This window comes from Manis javanica, chromosome 13, assembly GCF_040802235.1.
Source record: "Manis javanica isolate MJ-LG chromosome 13, MJ_LKY, whole genome shotgun sequence".
NCBI lineage: Eukaryota > Metazoa > Chordata > Mammalia > Pholidota > Manidae > Manis > Manis javanica.
The window spans coordinates 87,341,845-87,358,269 of record NC_133168.1 but is presented as its reverse complement, the minus strand read 5'-3'; the positions used below and the strand labels follow the sequence as shown (position 1 = coordinate 87,358,269).

The 16,425-nt window shown below is 54.7% G+C and overlaps 1 protein-coding gene across 3 annotated transcripts; it reads left to right on the top strand.

The window, feature by feature from the left end:
* Window positions 1-744: 744 nt before the first annotated feature.
* Window positions 745-15,702, top strand: MAP1S (microtubule associated protein 1S). Of its 3 annotated transcripts, none has more exons than XM_017646416.3 (7): window positions 745-1,096; window positions 2,243-2,344; window positions 3,748-3,830; window positions 4,619-4,759; window positions 5,453-7,808; window positions 14,411-14,646; window positions 15,460-15,702. In XM_017646416.3, the coding sequence occupies exons 1-7, from the start codon at window positions 760-762 to the stop codon at window positions 15,613-15,615; spliced, it is 3,411 nt and encodes a 1,136-aa protein (XP_017501905.3). In that variant the 5' UTR covers window positions 745-759; the 3' UTR covers window positions 15,616-15,702. The 3 variants fall into 3 exon arrangements, with proteins under 3 accessions (XP_017501905.3, XP_036861208.2, XP_036861209.2); XM_037005313.2 differs by having other exon boundaries at window positions 3,730-3,830; XM_037005314.2 differs by lacking the exon at window positions 15,460-15,702 and adding an exon at window positions 14,026-14,105 and having other exon boundaries at window positions 3,730-3,830; window positions 14,411-14,547.
* Window positions 15,703-16,425: the final 723 nt, after the last annotated feature.

Genomic DNA, 16,425 nt, shown 5'->3' with positions numbered 1-16,425 from the left:
GCTGCGTTCAGACATGGGGGAAGGAGCTTTCCCATTCCGCCTTCAGACATGTGAAAAGACAAAGGCCATCCCCATCAGGGAGGTCACTCCCAAGAAAGACAGCCCAGCCCTTCCTGGGCATGGGCAACCGTCAAAAAGTTTGATGCAACATGACATTTCAATTAGTAGCCACCATAGGTAAAAGGGCTGGGTGAGATTTCTGGGGGGAAGGAGGGATACCCATGTGACCCTGGCAGTCCCTGCCACAGGCTGGATGTGGAATCAGACCCACTTGGGTATGAATCTCCTCTCTACCACTTAGGGGCCTGGTGACTTCATCTCTCTGAGCCTGGTTTCTCTCCTTTGACATGAACATAGTAACAGCAACTGGAGTAAAATGCTGGCACACAGTAAATGCGTAAGTGCGTTGCTCTGCTCTGGGCGTAGAGTGCTCCAGAAAATATCCCAAACATACCTGTGCTTGCCTACCTCTAAAACTGTGCCCTTAACCCTAATTTCTGTCTCACATGCTCTTGCTCTATGACCCACACCTAGTAAACTCCTACACATCCCTCAAAGCCCTACAAGATACATTTCCTTTCTCTGTACAAGCCCTGAGCCGGGAAGCTGGGAGCATCTGGGCCCAGTTCTGATTGGACCCACTGTGATGTGATGTGAGTTCCTGAGGGCAATTCACCAGGATTCTGCTTGGTATGTGGTGGGCTGGCGGTCAAAGCTTGTGGAATTAATGGATGCCTGGATGGGTGGGTGAATGCACGAATGATCATTTGGAAGGGGGTGCCCAAAGCGAAGACCCAGGAGCCTGCCAACCACTCGGCACTCACATCGCCACCTCCCACGCCCTCAAAGGGCCCACGGCGGCAAAAGGGGGCTTCCGGGAGGGGTCTTCAGCCCTTCCGGTCCAGCCCCTTTAAGGGGCGGAGCCAGAGGGACCGACGCTCGGATCGCTGGGACGGTGCAAAGATGGCGGCGAGGGCTCCGGCGACGGCCGCGGGCCCTGGAGCGGCTGAGACCCCGAGTTCGCTGCTGCTCGTGGTGGGCGGCGAGTGCGGGAGCCCGGGGCTGCTGGCCTATGTGCTGGAGGAGCTCGAGCGAGGTCAGACCGGCGGGGGACGCAGGGCCGCGGGGGGGAGGAGAGAAGGGGGAGGGGCGGAGCCTCGCGTCTGAGCCCGGGGGCCGGGCCGGGGGCGGCGGACCCAGGGGGCCTGGGGCTCGGTCACCCTCACCGATGGGCGCCTACGGAGGAAGCGGCACGCGGGCCAGCGTTGGGCTGCTCCGCCCCGACTGCGTGCTAACCGGGGAGGGGACACGGGTCCGGGTTTGGGAGCCGCGCGAGACCAAGAAGACAACAGCTCCGCTTCCCGCCCGCCCGGCCTGCCGAGGGGAGGGCGGGGTCGCGTCGAATCTCCCAGTCTTAAGCAGCCCGGGTATCCTGGCCTGGGTATGCTGGCCGAAGGAGAAGGGACAGCCAGGCCCCAGTTTCCGTTGCTCCTGCTGACTGCGGTGTGGGCGGGCGTGGCCTGCCCAGGGGATTTGGCATCTGGGGAGGTGAGTCATAGGTGCACCTGCAAGGTTCACCTGAAGTCTCTTGGCACGGTGGGGTCTGGGGCGTGGTGTGCCCACACCCAGTTAGGAGGGCATTATCACTCAGATCCGCTCTGCCTGTGGCCCATCGCCTGTGAAGTGGGATGGCAGCACACGCCTCCGCTCATGTGTTTGGGCGTGTTCCCCCGCAGGGCATGATAGGCAGGCTCATCCCTGCCCTCAGGGGCCGAGTCTGTGAGAGGTTGGATCCAAAAGGAGTGAGCAGATGAAACAAGTTTTAAGCATGTGTGGCGTCTGGAGTGCTCTGAAGGATGCAAAAGTCGGGGTTGCAGGGGACGGGCCTCCCATCGGTGGGAACAGCTGGTCCAGGCTAAGAAGTGGGTGTGTTCCTGGCAGGGCAGGGGGACATGGTGGATGGGACAAGGTGACCGTACGAGGAGGTGGGGTCTTTCTTGCTGATGATCTGCATCTTCTCTGTAAGGTACCACGTTTCAGTCTGGGCTTTTTGATGCAGACACGCTGAGATCCAAGAGCGTGTTGGGTGGTTCTGAGTCTTCTGGCTGGCTCCTGCAGGGACAGGTTTGGCGGGGAGGGGGCTGGGACTGCTTCTACGCCAGGATGCTAGTTATTGAAACTTTCTGGGAGCTGGGGAGCCTGGCTGATTTCCCTCCTCGCTGCTCTCCTTCCCCTCGACCAGGCATCCGGTCCTGGCACATTGATCCTGGCATCTGCAGCCTTGATGAGCAGCTCAAGGTCTTCGTGTCCCGGCACTCGGCTACCTTCTCCAGCATTGTGAAAGGTGAGGCTCGGGACCCCATGTGCTCCAGCTGCTCCCCTTCTTTGGGCAAGCGTTCTGTGAGCACCAGCTATATGCCAGGCTTGGGGGTTGGGGATGACTGTAAACAACAACAGTAATAATATAGCTGAGATCTTCCAGGTGCAGAGCTGTGTTGCACCCTGACCCAGTGCTATTTCCTTTGGCCATCAACATCCCACAGGGCAGGAACTTGTATTCTTGGTCACCTGAAGTAAGGGGACAGGGGAGACCTCTGAGGAGGGAGCATTTTGGGTGAGAAGCAGCTAGGGCTGGTCCGTCAGGTGGAGAGAATAGCCCAGGCAAAGGTTCAGGACGTTTGGAAAGTGAGGGGCAGCTGAGTGGGCCTGGAGGGTGAGTGTGGGCCCCGTGTGGCAGGGCCTGGGTCTGGTTCACGGCCGTGACCCCTTTAGGCTGGGTAGGTGCTTAAAGGTGGAGAGCTGATAAAGAAGAAGCAAGATTGAGGAGGGGTAGGGATGCCTGATCCATCCCACACAGCCTGTGGTGACCCAGGGTAAAAAGAGCAGCTGCTGGGAGGGGTCCTGCAGCGCGCTCATGCCCCAGCCGGCCCGTTGAGTCACCTCTAGACTGCTGCAGGAAAGGAAGGAAGTGTCCGTCACCTCATTGTCCCAGCGGTTCCAGGTGGCTTCCTGACCCCCAGCAGGATGGGGGAAGACTGGAAATCCCATCTGTGCTGTGTGACCTTGGCAGCTACTTCCCCTCTCTGTGCCTTGGTTTCCCCACCTGAATGGGGCAACATCCAGATGTGATAAGAAGCATGTGATAAACTGATAAAGGCTGACCAACACTGGAGGGTCCTGTGCCTCCAGTTTTGGGGCTTGGTGCTCCCTGTTTGAAATGTTTGAAGCACCTCTGGGCTTTGGGGGGGATAGACCAGGCTTTGTTCAGATTCCAGAATCAACCCTGCTCCCCTCTCCAGGGCCCTGAGGCCTCCCTGCCCTTGGCCCCCTCACGCTGCCCCCCACTCCAGCCCCACACGTCACTTCTTAACCTTCAGACACACTGAGCCCAGGCCTGCCTCAGAGCCCTTAGCCACATTGGGCTATCTAGCTGGTGTACCCGTACGGGCCTTCCCTGCATTAGGTTCACAGACTGTAGAATGGGGGTGATGATGGCGTCCTACACAGGGCTGCCAGCTGCAGAGGGAGCCCTGCAGTGTGAAGCCTGCTGGGGTTTCCTATTCTTGCACCATCCAGATCTGCAGGTCTACCATGCATCTCTTGATCCCTGATGACCCCCTGGCTGGGGTTTCCCGGAAGCAGAATCCTGGAGGGGCTTGTGGCTGCCTAGGGTCACACAGGGAGACAGGGTTGATCCTGGGCCCACCTGACTCAGCCCCAAACTCACAGGGCCTGATTCCTCCGCAGGCCAGCGGAGCCTACACCACCGAGGAGACGCTTTGGAGACCCTCGTCCTTCTGAACCCATCAGACAAGTCCCTCTGCGAAGAGGTAGGGAACCATCAACTCCTGCAGGTTGTGGGCTACTGGAACTGGCACCATCGTGCATCCTAACCTTCTGTGGCCTTGGCTTTACGCTGCCTGAAATCCTTGCCTCCCATGGCATTGCCCCTTCCTCCAGGACGCCTCCCCAGATGGGTCCAGCCTCAGTTTATTCCCTCCTCAGGGGTGATGATAGGACTAGGTAAAGTCAGAAAAGGCTGGAGTTTGGCAGGAAGGAATGGCTGGAGGCAGAAAGGCAGGACCCGACTGATGTTTGTGTCTTGTGCCTTACCTATGGCTGGGCCCCAGTGGTTGTCTGAATTGACTTCTGAATATTTCTGGCTTCTGAATATCTGTGCCCACCTTCTGGTTATCTGTGCGAATGGTCAGCAAGTCAGAGCCCCAGGGCACCCCTCTAGAGAAGCTTGTACAGGCTGATTGCACTGATTAAAAATGTTTCCCTTTTGTTCCCTCAAGAGGCTCTGCAGGAAACAGAGCCAGACACAGATATCCTCTTCCCCGTGGTACTGGGGATGGGCCAGAGGGAGCCCAGGAAGGGTATGGAGGGCTTCCAGGAGGAGGGAGCACTAGAGCCCATCTTTGTGGGTTTTAGGGAGGGCCCAGCAGAAGGCCCAGAGGCAACCCTTCCAGCTTCTAGTTGAGCACTGGCCTGGCCATGGGGTGGGGACAGGAGTGGGGTGGTTGTATGCAGGTTGGGTATGAGGGCCACCCCAAAGTGGGGTGCTGACTGTGTCACTGCACAGAACAGGGCCTTTGACACTCTCCCCCTCCCTCAGCTCCGGAACCTTCTGCTGGACCCTGCCCCCCACAAGCTGCTGGTGCTGGCTGGGCCTTGCCTGGAGGAGACAGGGGAGCTGCTGCTGCAGTCGGGGGGCTTCTCCCCCCGCCACTTTCTCCAGGTCCTGGGGGACAAAGAGGTAAGCTACTCCCTCCACACCCTGTCTCCCTGGCTCTGAATCCTGCCACCTCCCCTTTGGGCTGTGAGGCCCCAGTGACCTGCTGTCCCCCTGAGTACCATCCCCTCTTCTGCTGTGGGATGCTCATGGTGACACACATCCCTCCTGTTGTCAGGACCCAGTCCCATCACCTCGTACAGCATGTGGTCTGAGGCAGGGACTCTGTAGATCAGCAGACATCCCAGAGGCCTCAGGCTACCCCCAGATTCCAGGTACCAGCTAGGATGGAGCTGAATGAGATCTCTTTTGGAGCCTTTAGTCAGGTGGGGCAAATGAGCAAAAAACTCTGGCAAATCACGTTTTCACATTGTAGTGAGTGATAAAATGATGGTGAGGTAAGAGCCAGTCACAGAGTTGGGCGCTGTGGAAGGCCTCCCTAGAGGGAGCTGGGCTCTTGGGGGCCAGAACAGCACGTGCAAAGGCTCGGGCAGGGAGAGTGAGCAGTTGCGTGGGGAAGTGGGGAGACAGGTGGTGAGGCAGGACCATGGGTGAACATGGGCTGTGGGAAGGCCTGGGTTTTGTCCTGATGACAGAAGTTGAACGAGGGACTATCCCTGCCCCAGGAAGCAGGGCGGGTATCCTTGCCAAGTTTTCCCAAGGGCCTGGGTATTGTCTGGCTCCCAGTGGCCCCACTAACCATCCCTGTTCCTTCAGATCCGGGACCTCCTGGCCTCCACACCTCCACCTACAGACCCACCCAAGCTCACCATCACCTGTCCAACCTTTGGTGACTGGGCCCAACTGGCCCCCGAAGTGCTCGGCCTCTGGGGTGTGCTCCAGCTGCAGTTAAACCCGCCTGTGCAGCTGCCGGCTTCTGAGGGCCTGCATGAGTTCCTGGAGTATGTGGCGGAGGCACTGGAGCCGCCATCCCCCTTTGAGCTGCTTGAGCCACCAGCCTCTGTGGGCTTCCTCAGGCTCGCCCGGCCCTGCTGCTACATCTTCCCTGGCGGTCTGGGTGACGCCGCCTTCTTCGCCGTCAATGGCTTCACGGTGCTTGTCAACGGTGGCTCAAACCCCAAGTCGAGCTTCTGGAAGCTGGTAAGACACCTGGATCGAGTGGATGCCGTGCTGGTGACCCACGCGGGCGCAGACAGCCTCCCTGGCCTCAACAGCCTGCTGCGGCGGAAGCTGGCGGAGCGTGACGAGGCGGCAGCCGGCGGGGCCTCTGAGGATGAGAAGCTGCGTCGGCTTATCTCACCCAGCCTGGGTGTTGTGTTCCTCAGTGCCCGCGCCGCTGCCTCACGTCTGGTGCGTGGTGAGGATGAGGCGGAGCTGGCCCTGAGCCTCCTGGGCCAGCTGGGCATTGCTCCTCTGCCCCTGAACCGCGGGCCACTGCCGGCAGAGCCCACAGTGCTCTTCCAGAAGATGGGCGTGGGCCGGCTGGATATGTATGTGCTGCACCCGCCCTTGACCGCTGCTGACCGCACACTGGCCTCTGTGTGCGCCCTGCTGGTGTGGCACCCCTCGGGCCCCACGGAGAAGGTGGTGCGTGTGCTCTTTCCTGGTTGCACACCACCCGCCCGCCTCCTGGACAGCCTGGTCCGCCTGCAGCACTTAGGGTTCTTGCGGGAGCCTGTGGTGACCCCCCAGGACCTGGCAGGGCCTCGGCGAGCGGAGAGCAAGGAAAGCGTGGGCTCCCGGGACAGCTTGAGGAAAGAGGGCCGGACCATGGCCCCCGCACGGCCTGCCCAGGAGCGCCTTGGGGCAGCACGGAAGGTGATGGCCCAGGCTGAGGCTCCTCGTAAGGTTGAGAAAGAAGCCAGGCCCCCCAGGGAGGTGAAGAAGGAACCCAAGCCAAATGTCCCTCGGGTCCAGCCCCGGGAGGTGCGCCGGGCAGCCTCCGCTGTCGTCAGCACCAAGAAGGCAGGAGCCCAGGCGGCCCCCAAATCCCGCAGAGCGCCCAACAGCCCCCGCCCAGGTATCCCACTGGCCAAGAATGGGCCCCGCAGTCCCCCCAGCTTCCGGTGTGGAGACGGCAGCCCCCACACGGAGGCCTGCAGCTCCCCCGCCCCCCAGCTGGTGGCCACGCCCAGCCAGGAGAGCAGTCTGGAGCTGGGGCCAAGCCCAGCCAGGGAGGACAGCGGCAGCCCAGCTGGGGAGACTCTGGAGCTGCTCTTGTCCACCAGCAGCCCCCGGCCCTGCACACCCTCACCTGCCGGAGTCCCCCAGGACCAGGCTGAGGGCAGCGGGCGGCTGTCCCTGAGCCCGCTGCGGGGCGGGGAGGCTGGGCCGGATGCCTCGCCCACGGTGACCACACCGTCGCTGCCTGCCGAGGTTGGATCCCCGCACTCCACGGAGGTGGACGAGTCTCTGTCTATCTCCTTCGAGCAGGCACTCCCACTGCCGTCCGCTGCCTCAAGCGAGGCCGGGCTGAGCCTCCCTCTTCGCGGCCCCAGGGTGCGGCGCTCAGCCTCCCCACACGATGTGGACCTGTGTCTGGTGTCGCCCTGCGAGTTTGAGCACCGCAAGGCAGTGCCCATGGCGCCAGCACCCGCCTCCCCCGGCAGCTCAAACGACAGCAGCGCTCGGTCCCAAGAGTGGGCAGGGGCCCCAGGGGCCGAGGAGACCCCACCCACGTCTGTCAGTGAGTCCCTGCCCACCCTGTCTGACTCGGACCCCCTGCCTGCCGCCCCCGGCCCTGTGGACTCGGATGAGGACATGGAAGGCTTTGGGGTCCCTGGCTGCGACCCGCTGCCCGAGCCTCTCAAGTTTCCCCCACCGCTGCCTACCCCACCCAGCATCTGCATGGTGGACCCTGAGATGCTGCCCCCCAAGCAGGCCCAGCTGACGGAGGGCCTCGGTCACACCCGGAAGCCCCTGGCTCGTCCCAGCTCTGGCCGTGCTGTCCCCAAAGCTGCTCCAGTGACCACTGCCAAAAGCAAGGGGCTAGTTGGTGGGGACCGAGCCAGTCGGCCACTCAGCACCCGGACTGAGCCTGGTGACAAGGGAGGTCGGGCACCACTGTCCAGGAAGTCCTCAGTCCCCAAGACGACAACTTGGGGCCCATCTGGTAAGTACCTGGGACCTGGAGTCCTGAGTCAGGTTACCAGCCCAGGACCTGTTCTCTGTTTGCTGTGTGTCCTCAGCCGCACCTGCTACCCTTCCTGGGCCTCAGCCTCACCAGTAAAACAGAAGCTCTGGCCTCACTCTATAAGCACTTGAAATGCTGAGGCACTTAAGCAGAGGCATCAGTGGAACCATAAAGTGAGCATCTATCATCTTGAATTTGCTCGTTGACCACAGTAAGCAAAATGAAATGGGCAAAGCTAACTTTAGTAGTATATTTTATTTAACTCCTTTGTATTCTCAAGGTTCCCAAGACCACCCCTGAGTTTATGTTGGATGTTTGGTTAGGAGGACCTGGCATGTGGTCATAGTTGTGGCTGAGATGCATCCAAGTGAAAGGACCCAGAGCAGACACTGCAAAGGGAGGAAGCCTGGGGGTCGGGGTCAGGGGAGTCCTGGGAAAACCCAGCACAAGCTTCTGGAGTATTGTCCCGGTGGGGTCACACACTATGGGCTTAATTCCATGAGGAAGGAGGTGTGATGGCCTGTCTGAAGTGTCTGCCAGGCAGGCTCATTAGAGACCCAGCACCCAGGGTTTCTGTCGGGCTGGTCGTGCTTGTGCCTTCTGTTTGGCACAAACCAGAGTTCCAGACTCATCAGAAATGGGAAAGCAGGTGTTCGGCATATGCTGTGTTTTTGTGCAGACAACACAGCCTCCTTGAGCTGCCCTTCTCATTTGCAGAGTGGTGGGAACCTTTCAGAAATCTACCACCAGCCAAGAGCCGACCCGTAGGCAAGGCTTTCTAAGGATAGCCTGCTGTGCCAACTTCTTTCTCCAGTTTTCTTTAACTGTGATGAAATACGTAACAAAATTTAGCCATCACCATCTCTAAGTGTACTATTCAGTGGCATTAAGTCCGTTCACACTGTTGTACAACAGTTACCACCCTGCGTCTTCAGAACCCATTTCATCTCGCAAAGCTGAACCTGTCCCCTGAAGCCCTGCCTCCCTTCCCCTCTGCCAGCCCCTGGCACCCACCATTCTACCTTCTGTCTCTTATCAGTGTGACTCCTTTAGGGAGCTCCTTTAAGTAAAATCATATAATAGTTATCTTTTTGAGACTGGCTGATTTCACTCAGCATGATGTCCTCAAGGTTCATCCATGCTATAGCATGTCAGAATTTCCTCCCCTTGCATAATACTCTGCTGTACGGACACCGTATTTTGTTGAACCCTTCATCCATCAATGGACGCTTGAGTTGCTTCCACCTTTTGGCTGTTGTGAATAATGCTGCTGTGAATATGGCTATGCAGGTAGCTCTCGCACAGCCCTGCTTTTCAGCTCTTGGGGGTACATACCCAGAGGTGGGATTGCTAGATGAAATGGTATTCTATTTTTAATTTTGTGAGGAACTGTCCTACTGTTTTGCATAGTAGCTGTACCATTTTATACCCACCAAAAGTACACAAAGATTCCATTTCTCCACAGCCTCACCCACACTTAAACTTTCTACTTTTTTGATAGTAGCCATTCTGATGGGTGGGAGGTGGTAACTCATTTTTGATTTTCATTTCCCTAGTGATTAGTAACATTAAGCATCCTTCGTTTGGCCATTCGTTTCTCTGGAGAAATGTCTGTTCAAGTTGCCTGTTGTTAAATCAAGTTATTTGCCATTTTGTTGCTGGGGATTGTGAGGTTCTGTGTATATTCTGGCTATTAACCCATTATCAGGTATATGACTTGCAAATATTTTCTCCTATTCTCAGTGTTGCTTTTTACTGATGATAGGTATCCTTGCACAAAAGTTTTTAATTTTCATAAAGTCCGGTTCACCTATTTTGTTTTCCATGCTTTTGGTGTCATATCCAAGAAATCACTGCCAGCTCCAATGTCAGGAAGCTTTTGCCTTATGTTTTCTTAGAGTTTTATAGTTTTAGCTCTTACATTTTGCTCTCTGATCAATTAAGTTATTTTATATGTATGGTGCTAAATAAGGGTTCAACCTCATTCTTCGGCATGCTGAGATCCCATTTTTCCGGCACCATTTATTGAAAAGACTCTCCTTTCCCCACTGAATGGTCTTGGCCCCCTCATCAAAAAATCATTTGATCATATATGAAGGTTTATTTCTGGGCTATTTTATTCCATTAATCTGTATGTTTGTCTTTGTGTTAATACCACACAAATCTTGATTACTGTCCCTTTGTCCTAGGTTTAGAAATCAGGAAATGTGGGTCTTCTAACTGTTCTTTTTCATTAGTATCTTGGCTTTTTGGGGTCCTTGGAGATTCCATATGAATTTTAGGATTGAGTTTTCTAATTCTAAAAAAAAATCATTGAGATTTTGATAGGGATTGCATTGAATGTGTAGATCACTTTAGGTAGTGCTGACATTTTAAGTCTCCCAATTCACAAATATAGGATGTCTTTCCATTAATTTATATCTTCTTTAATTTCCTTCAGCGGTATTTTTTAATTTTCATGGAGATACTTTATTTCCTTGGTTAATTCCTAAGTAGTTTATTCTTTTTGATGCTCTTGTAAATGGAATTGTTTTCTTAATTTCATTTTCAAATTGTTCCATTGTTAATGTTTAGAAATGCAACTGATTTTTGTATCCAGGTGCTTCCGTGAATTCATTCATTCTAACAGATTGTGTGCGCATGTCAGTGTGTGTAATCTTTATTTTTACCTATAATCACATATCATCTGTGATCAGAGGTTATTTTTTCCTTTCCAATGTGGATACCATTTCTTTTTCTTGCCTAACTGCTCTGGCTAGAACCTTGCAGTATGCTGCTTCACTAGAAGTAGCAAAAGCCAACATCATTACCTTGTTCCTGATCTTAGAGAAAATGCCTTCAGTCTTTCACCATTGAGTGTGATGTGAGGTGGGTTTTTCATACATGGCTTTTATTATGTTAAGGTAGTTTCTTTCTATTCCTACTTTGTGGAGTCTTTGTATCATGAAAGAGTGTTGAATTTTGTTAAAAGCCTTTTCTTTGTTAACTGAAATAATGGTCTGGCTTTTTCCTTCATTGTTAATGTGGTGTATTATATTGATTTTTCATATGTTGAGCCATCCCTTCAACCCCAGGAAAAAATCCCACTGAGTCATAGTATCTAATCCTTTTAATATGCTGCTGAATTTGGTTAGCTCGTATTTTTTTTTGAGGATTTTTGCATGAGTGTTACCAGATGCAGTGGTATGTAGTTCTCGTTTTTTGTAGTGTCTTTGTCTGACTTTTATATCAGAGTATTGCTGGCCTCATAGAATGAGATAGGAAATGTTACTGCTTCTTCAGTTTTTTTGGAAGAGTTTGAGAAGGATTCATGTTGTTTATTCTTGAAATGTTTGGTTGAAGCCCAGGAGGTTTTTAATGATTGATTCAGTATCCTTGCTAGTGATAGGTCTGCTCAGACTTAGTTTTTGTGATTCAGTCCTGGTAGGTTTGTGTTTCGAGGAATTTGTACAATTTGTTGTAGGTTGCCCAGTTTGTGTGTAGTTCATAGTACTCTCATAATGCTTTTTGTTTCTGTAGAATCAGAAGTAATGTTGCCACTTTCATTTCTGATCTTAACTGATTTAAGTCTTTTTTCTTAATCTAGCTAAAGATTTGTCAGTTTTGTTAATCTTTCTGAAGAACCAATTTTCGGCTTTGTTTGCTTCAGTGTTACTTTTGTATTCTCTATTTTTAAAATTTCCAATCTATATATTTTCTTTTTTCTAGTAGCTTTGGGTTTACTTTTGCTTTTTCTAGTTCCTTAGATTGTGAAGTTAGATTGTTGAGATACTCTTTATTAATATAAGCATTTCTAGGTATGAACGCTCCCATTTATCACTGCTTTTTCTCAAAGAGATTCTCTTTTTCTTTCAGTAGTTTGATTCTCATGTGTCTCTGTGGGTTTTTTGGAGGTCATCCTCTGTGGAAGTTGGTTGAGTTTCTTGGATGTTTATATTAACATATAAACAAATATGTTATCAAATATGGGAAGTTTGGGGCCGTTATGTCTTTATATATCTTTCTGCCCCTCTCTCGCCTCTTTCTGGGACTCCCCACATCCCCATGTGCACACGGGTCCCCTCGATGGAGTCCCCCTGCCCCTTAGACTGTTAACTCCCTCCAGCCTTTTTCCTTTCTGTTCCTTAGACGCGATAGTTTCCATTGCCCTATCATCAAGGTCGCTGATTCTTCTGCCCGTGCAAATCTTCAGTTCCTTTGGTGAACTAGTTATTGTACTTTTTAGCTGTTGAATTCCTTTTTGGTTTATTCTTGTGTTTTCTGTCTCCTTCTTGATATTTCTCATTTGTTCATAGACCATTTTCTTGGCCTTTACCACGTCTCCCTTGATTTCTTTGAGTCTTTTTAAGCCCACCATTTGGTCTTCCTCAGGGATGGTTTCTGTTAATTTTTTTTTTTCCTTTGAATGGGCCACACTGCCTGTTTCTTTGTAGGCCTTGTGGCTTTGTTATTCTTTGTTTTTGTCTTTTGGGGTTGGGGCGGGTTTAGTTGAAAACTAGATGTTTGAATTTAATAATGGAAGAAGCCCTGGTGATCCAAATCTCCCCTTGCCTAGGGTAGGTTTGCATAACTTGTTTGTTTGGTGGTGGTTAATTGTTGTGTGCCTGGGATCCTAGTGAGGTGTAAACTTCAGGTGTCCTGGGTCCGGTATGAGCCTGCACCTTTCCCTGCACCCACCATGTGGGTGACTCACCCAAGTTCCCCCTTATGTGTGCTTGCTTTGGAATCCTAGTCCTTGAATGCCTGGCTCCCAGAAGGGCAAAAAGACAGGAGGGTCAGGGAGAAGAAGTGTTCCACCCTGTAACTCTCTCCTTAATCACTTCAGCCTGATGGGGAGGGGCTGCCAGCACGGTTGCCCTCTGGCCGGGAGACAGGTTCCTTGTGCCGCCCACTGTACCATCATCCCAGCATCCTCTGCTGCCTCCAGTCTTTACTGCATGCTATTTCAAAATACTGCAATGTGTAATTAATATAAAAACTTACTAGATAGTCCCCTTTTCCACCCTGAGCCTTGGGTGCCTGCACGTGTTTTGCTGTCCATACTCGTCTCGCACCTGCCATGTCCCAGCGCTCAGTGGCCACTGCATGGGGCAGACCTAGAACTACCCGGGGACGGCGGCAGAGAGCAGTGGTGATGATGGCATTACCACCTGTAGCTCTTGTTCACTGAGCACGTGCTCACCTCTCCCAAGTACCTGGCTGGTCCTGCCCTCCCAGGGGTGACCGCTGTGTCCAGCTTCTCTCCCCACATGGCCTGTCCTCGGCTCCTTTCCCCCGCGGTCTCTTGACTTTCTCCTGGCCTCCGTGCCTGCCTGAGCTGCCGCTGCTTGTCCTCATTAGGCAGATTCCTTTAACAGGTCAGGAGTTACCAGCACAGTGGCAGGGGGAGGGTGGCCACCCCGGGCCTGTGAGTAAATCCGGCACCTGGAGGCAGGGGGTTGTCGGCGACCCCGTCTGCTGGGGTGTTTGGCCTCTTTCTGGAGACCACATTCTTATCCACTCAGGGCTTCCTGTTCCCACTGCCTCCAGTAAGCTGACCTTCTGTGCTGGTGTCAGCAAACTGTGTGTCTTCAAAGACCAGAGAGTAAACATTTCCAGCTTTGCAGGCCAGGTAGTCTGTCCATCGAAACTTCCTATAGTGCAAAAGCAGCTCAGTAAGGAACTGAACAGGCACTCTGGCAAACTGCAGGTATAAAAGCCGGTGGTGGCCACATTTGGTCTGCGGGCTGTGGCTTGCTGGTTCCTGCTCTACCCTGTCCTCCTGTCCTGCAGCTCTGCCCATGGTCCCCTCCGTCTCTTTGCTCTTCCACTTCCGGCGCTCCTGTCTCCCTTGTACATCCGTCCGTAGCCACGGGGCCTTCCTCTTCCTGAGGCTGACCTCAGGGTCCTTGCCGCTGCTGTCCTGTTATGAGTGAGGGATACTGCCTGACCAAAGCTACGGGTTTCATTCATTCTGCAGATGCCCCGTCTGCCCTCTGGGCCCACACTTTGAGCTGGTGGTTATGATTATCAGACACCAACTGTCTGGCAGGCTTACTGTGCCAAAGACCCAGCTGTGTCCTCAATCGGTTAATTGTGAGTTCCCTAGCCTGGCGGGGGTGGCCTCAACCTCTTTCATAGGCCCTGGGTTCAGGGCCACGGATGACAGTGGTACCCATTGCCCTTTGGGGCAAAGATGTTTGTGTCTTGTCCCCAGTGAGGCCCTGGCGCCCGAGGGAGCTTGAGAAATGCCTCTTGAGTCATTGAATGGATGGATGCTGCAGCAGAGTGTTTCAGGTACTGGCTGTTTTTGGAGCTCAGGCTCCACAGCCCCCTCTTCCAGAAAGCCCTCCCTGACTGGCCCCTCCTACACGTCTTCCCCCCAGCCCTGGGCATATCTGTGTCCAGGGGCAGCCAGTCCCGGCACTGAGGGGTGTTTGAAGAGTTCTTTGAGTAACTGCCCATGCCAGGGAGTTTGTCAGCCATAGAACAGTGAGGTCAGGCCTCCTGCCGAGGAGGGAGCCACGTAGAGGCGCAGGAGGGCTGGGAGCCGCTTCCTGTTCCTGGGAGCTCATGACTGACCCCGTCCCTCTTGTCTGAAGGGTCAGCTGGCAGCCGGCCAGGTGGGTCAGCCGCCCCGTCCGGCTCCCCTGTCTACCTCGACCTGGCCTACCTGCCCAGTGGGGCCAGCGCCCGCCTGGTGGATGAGGAGTTCTTCCGGCGAGTGCGTGCGCTCTGCTATGTCATCAGTGGCCAAGACCAGCGCAAAGAAGAGGGCATGCGGGCTGTCCTGGATGCGCTGCTGGCTGGCAAGCGGCAGTGGGACCGTGACCTCCAGGTGCATGACCACCCCTGGGCCTCAGGCTTGGCACAGGGTGGAGTCCAGGGCTTCCTGGTGTCTTCCTGTTGATCCCACAGTCCTATCACAGTCCTATGACGTCTGTGTGACCTTCATTTACCTAAGGGGGTGGGGGGAGAGAGGAGGCTCTCAAAGAGACCAGTGGAGTGCCCAAGGTCACGGACACTCTTCTGTGACATCTGCTTCCTCAGCTGCTTGCAGCTGCCAGGGTGAGGATGTGAGTGGGACCAGTTTGATCAAACCCCCCTGCTAGGAGAATTGTCCAGGAGGAGTTAAGTGGTGCATGGGGTGTCTACAAAGCAGAACAGTTTAGAATTGACCCAAGAGCTGAGGTCTTCCCAAAGGCAGCCTTGAAACAGAGCTTTGAGGGGTGAGGCACATTTGGGGAGGAAGGAGCTACCTGTTCAGCACCCAGCCCAGGATGCCTGCAGCCCCTGCTCTCCCGAAGCTTACAGAGCAGCTGGGAGGGAGGGGCCCGGGTGTGGGGCAGAGCGCAAGCGAAGACTCAGAAGTGGGAGCAAGCTTGGTGCAGCTACGGAGCCCCAGGGAGGCCTGCAGAGGGGTGGGCAGGTCGGCCGGAAGCGTGATGTGGGGTTGATGAGGGACTCACAGAGCAGTGGCATCTATAGGGGGCCCTTGGGTGCTGTAAGGGAGGGACTCTGGGGACAGGCAGACCACCTGCTGCAGACGTCCAAGTGAGAGGGTGACAGGGCAAACAGAGGGACCTCCCTGTCAGGAATGGTGGGCAGGGGGCATGCCCCCTCACTGCTGGTTCATCGCTCCCTCCTGCAGGTGACCCTGATCCCCACCTTTGACTCGGTGGCTATGCACGAATGGTATGAGGAGACGCACGCCCGGCACCAGGCTCTGGGTATCACGGTGCTGGGCAGTGACAGCACAGTGTCCATGCAAGATGAGGCCTTCCCTGCCTGCAAGGTGGAGTTCTAGCCCCACTCCCACCCACCCCCTCTGCCTAGAACCTGCCACCATCCTGAGGTTTGCCTGCATCACAAATAAACCAGGTACTCCACTCGGCTGTGGCCTCAGTTCCTTTCTCTGGCGGGAGACCTGGCATGCCCGGGGCAGTCATCGCTGCTGCATGGTCCACCACTTTGCAGGGAGTAGCTTCTGTGGAATCCCTGGTAAGCCCCCAGGTCAGGCCTCTGTGTCACAGATGGGAAAACCCAGGCCCAGGGGTGGGCATGCCTCTCAGATAATGACCACTGGCCAGTGGTGCTTGGCTGCTGACCGCAACCCTCCAGGAGGGGCCTGTTTTATAATGGGGAAGCTGGTGCCTCGGAAGGCAGCTGCCAGAACCCCCCACACAAACCAGTCAGTGGCCAAGGTGAGATTTGACAACCCCCCAAAACCCATCCAAGCCCCAGCCCCCTGTACCTGTGTACAAATGGGCCCTAAATCCAGTGGTAAGCGACCTTATCACAGAAGAGGAGACACAGAGAGGGGCAGGCTGTGAAGACAGAGGCAGGTATTAGGGTGATGTGGCCACAAGCCAAGGATGCCGGGGCCCCCTGGAGCTCAGAGGCAAGGGAAGGATTCCCCTCCCTCAGCCCAGAGCTTCCTGGGGGGCTCACCCTGCCCGCACCTGGACTTAAGGCTACTGGCCCCTAGAACAGTGAGAGAATAAACTCCTTCTGGGTGAAGCCCCCCAGGGTGTGGGACTTGGTGACCCTGACACACTATCGTATGTCCTAAGCTGGTCAGCACACCGCTCTCTTCCTTGGCAGCAGTGACCTGAAT

Coding starts and splice junctions, on each gene's coding strand:
- MAP1S (XM_037005313.2), top strand. CDS start 760: ATGATCATTTGGAAGGGGGTGCCCAAAGCGAAGACCCAGGAGCCTGCC. Junction 2,345..3,729: donor CTTCTCCAGCATTGTGAAAG/GTGAGGCTCGGG, acceptor CCAAACTCACAG/GGCCTGATTCCTCCGCAGGC. Junction 7,809..14,410: donor GACAACTTGGGGCCCATCTG/GTAAGTACCTGG, acceptor TCTTGTCTGAAG/GGTCAGCTGGCAGCCGGCCA.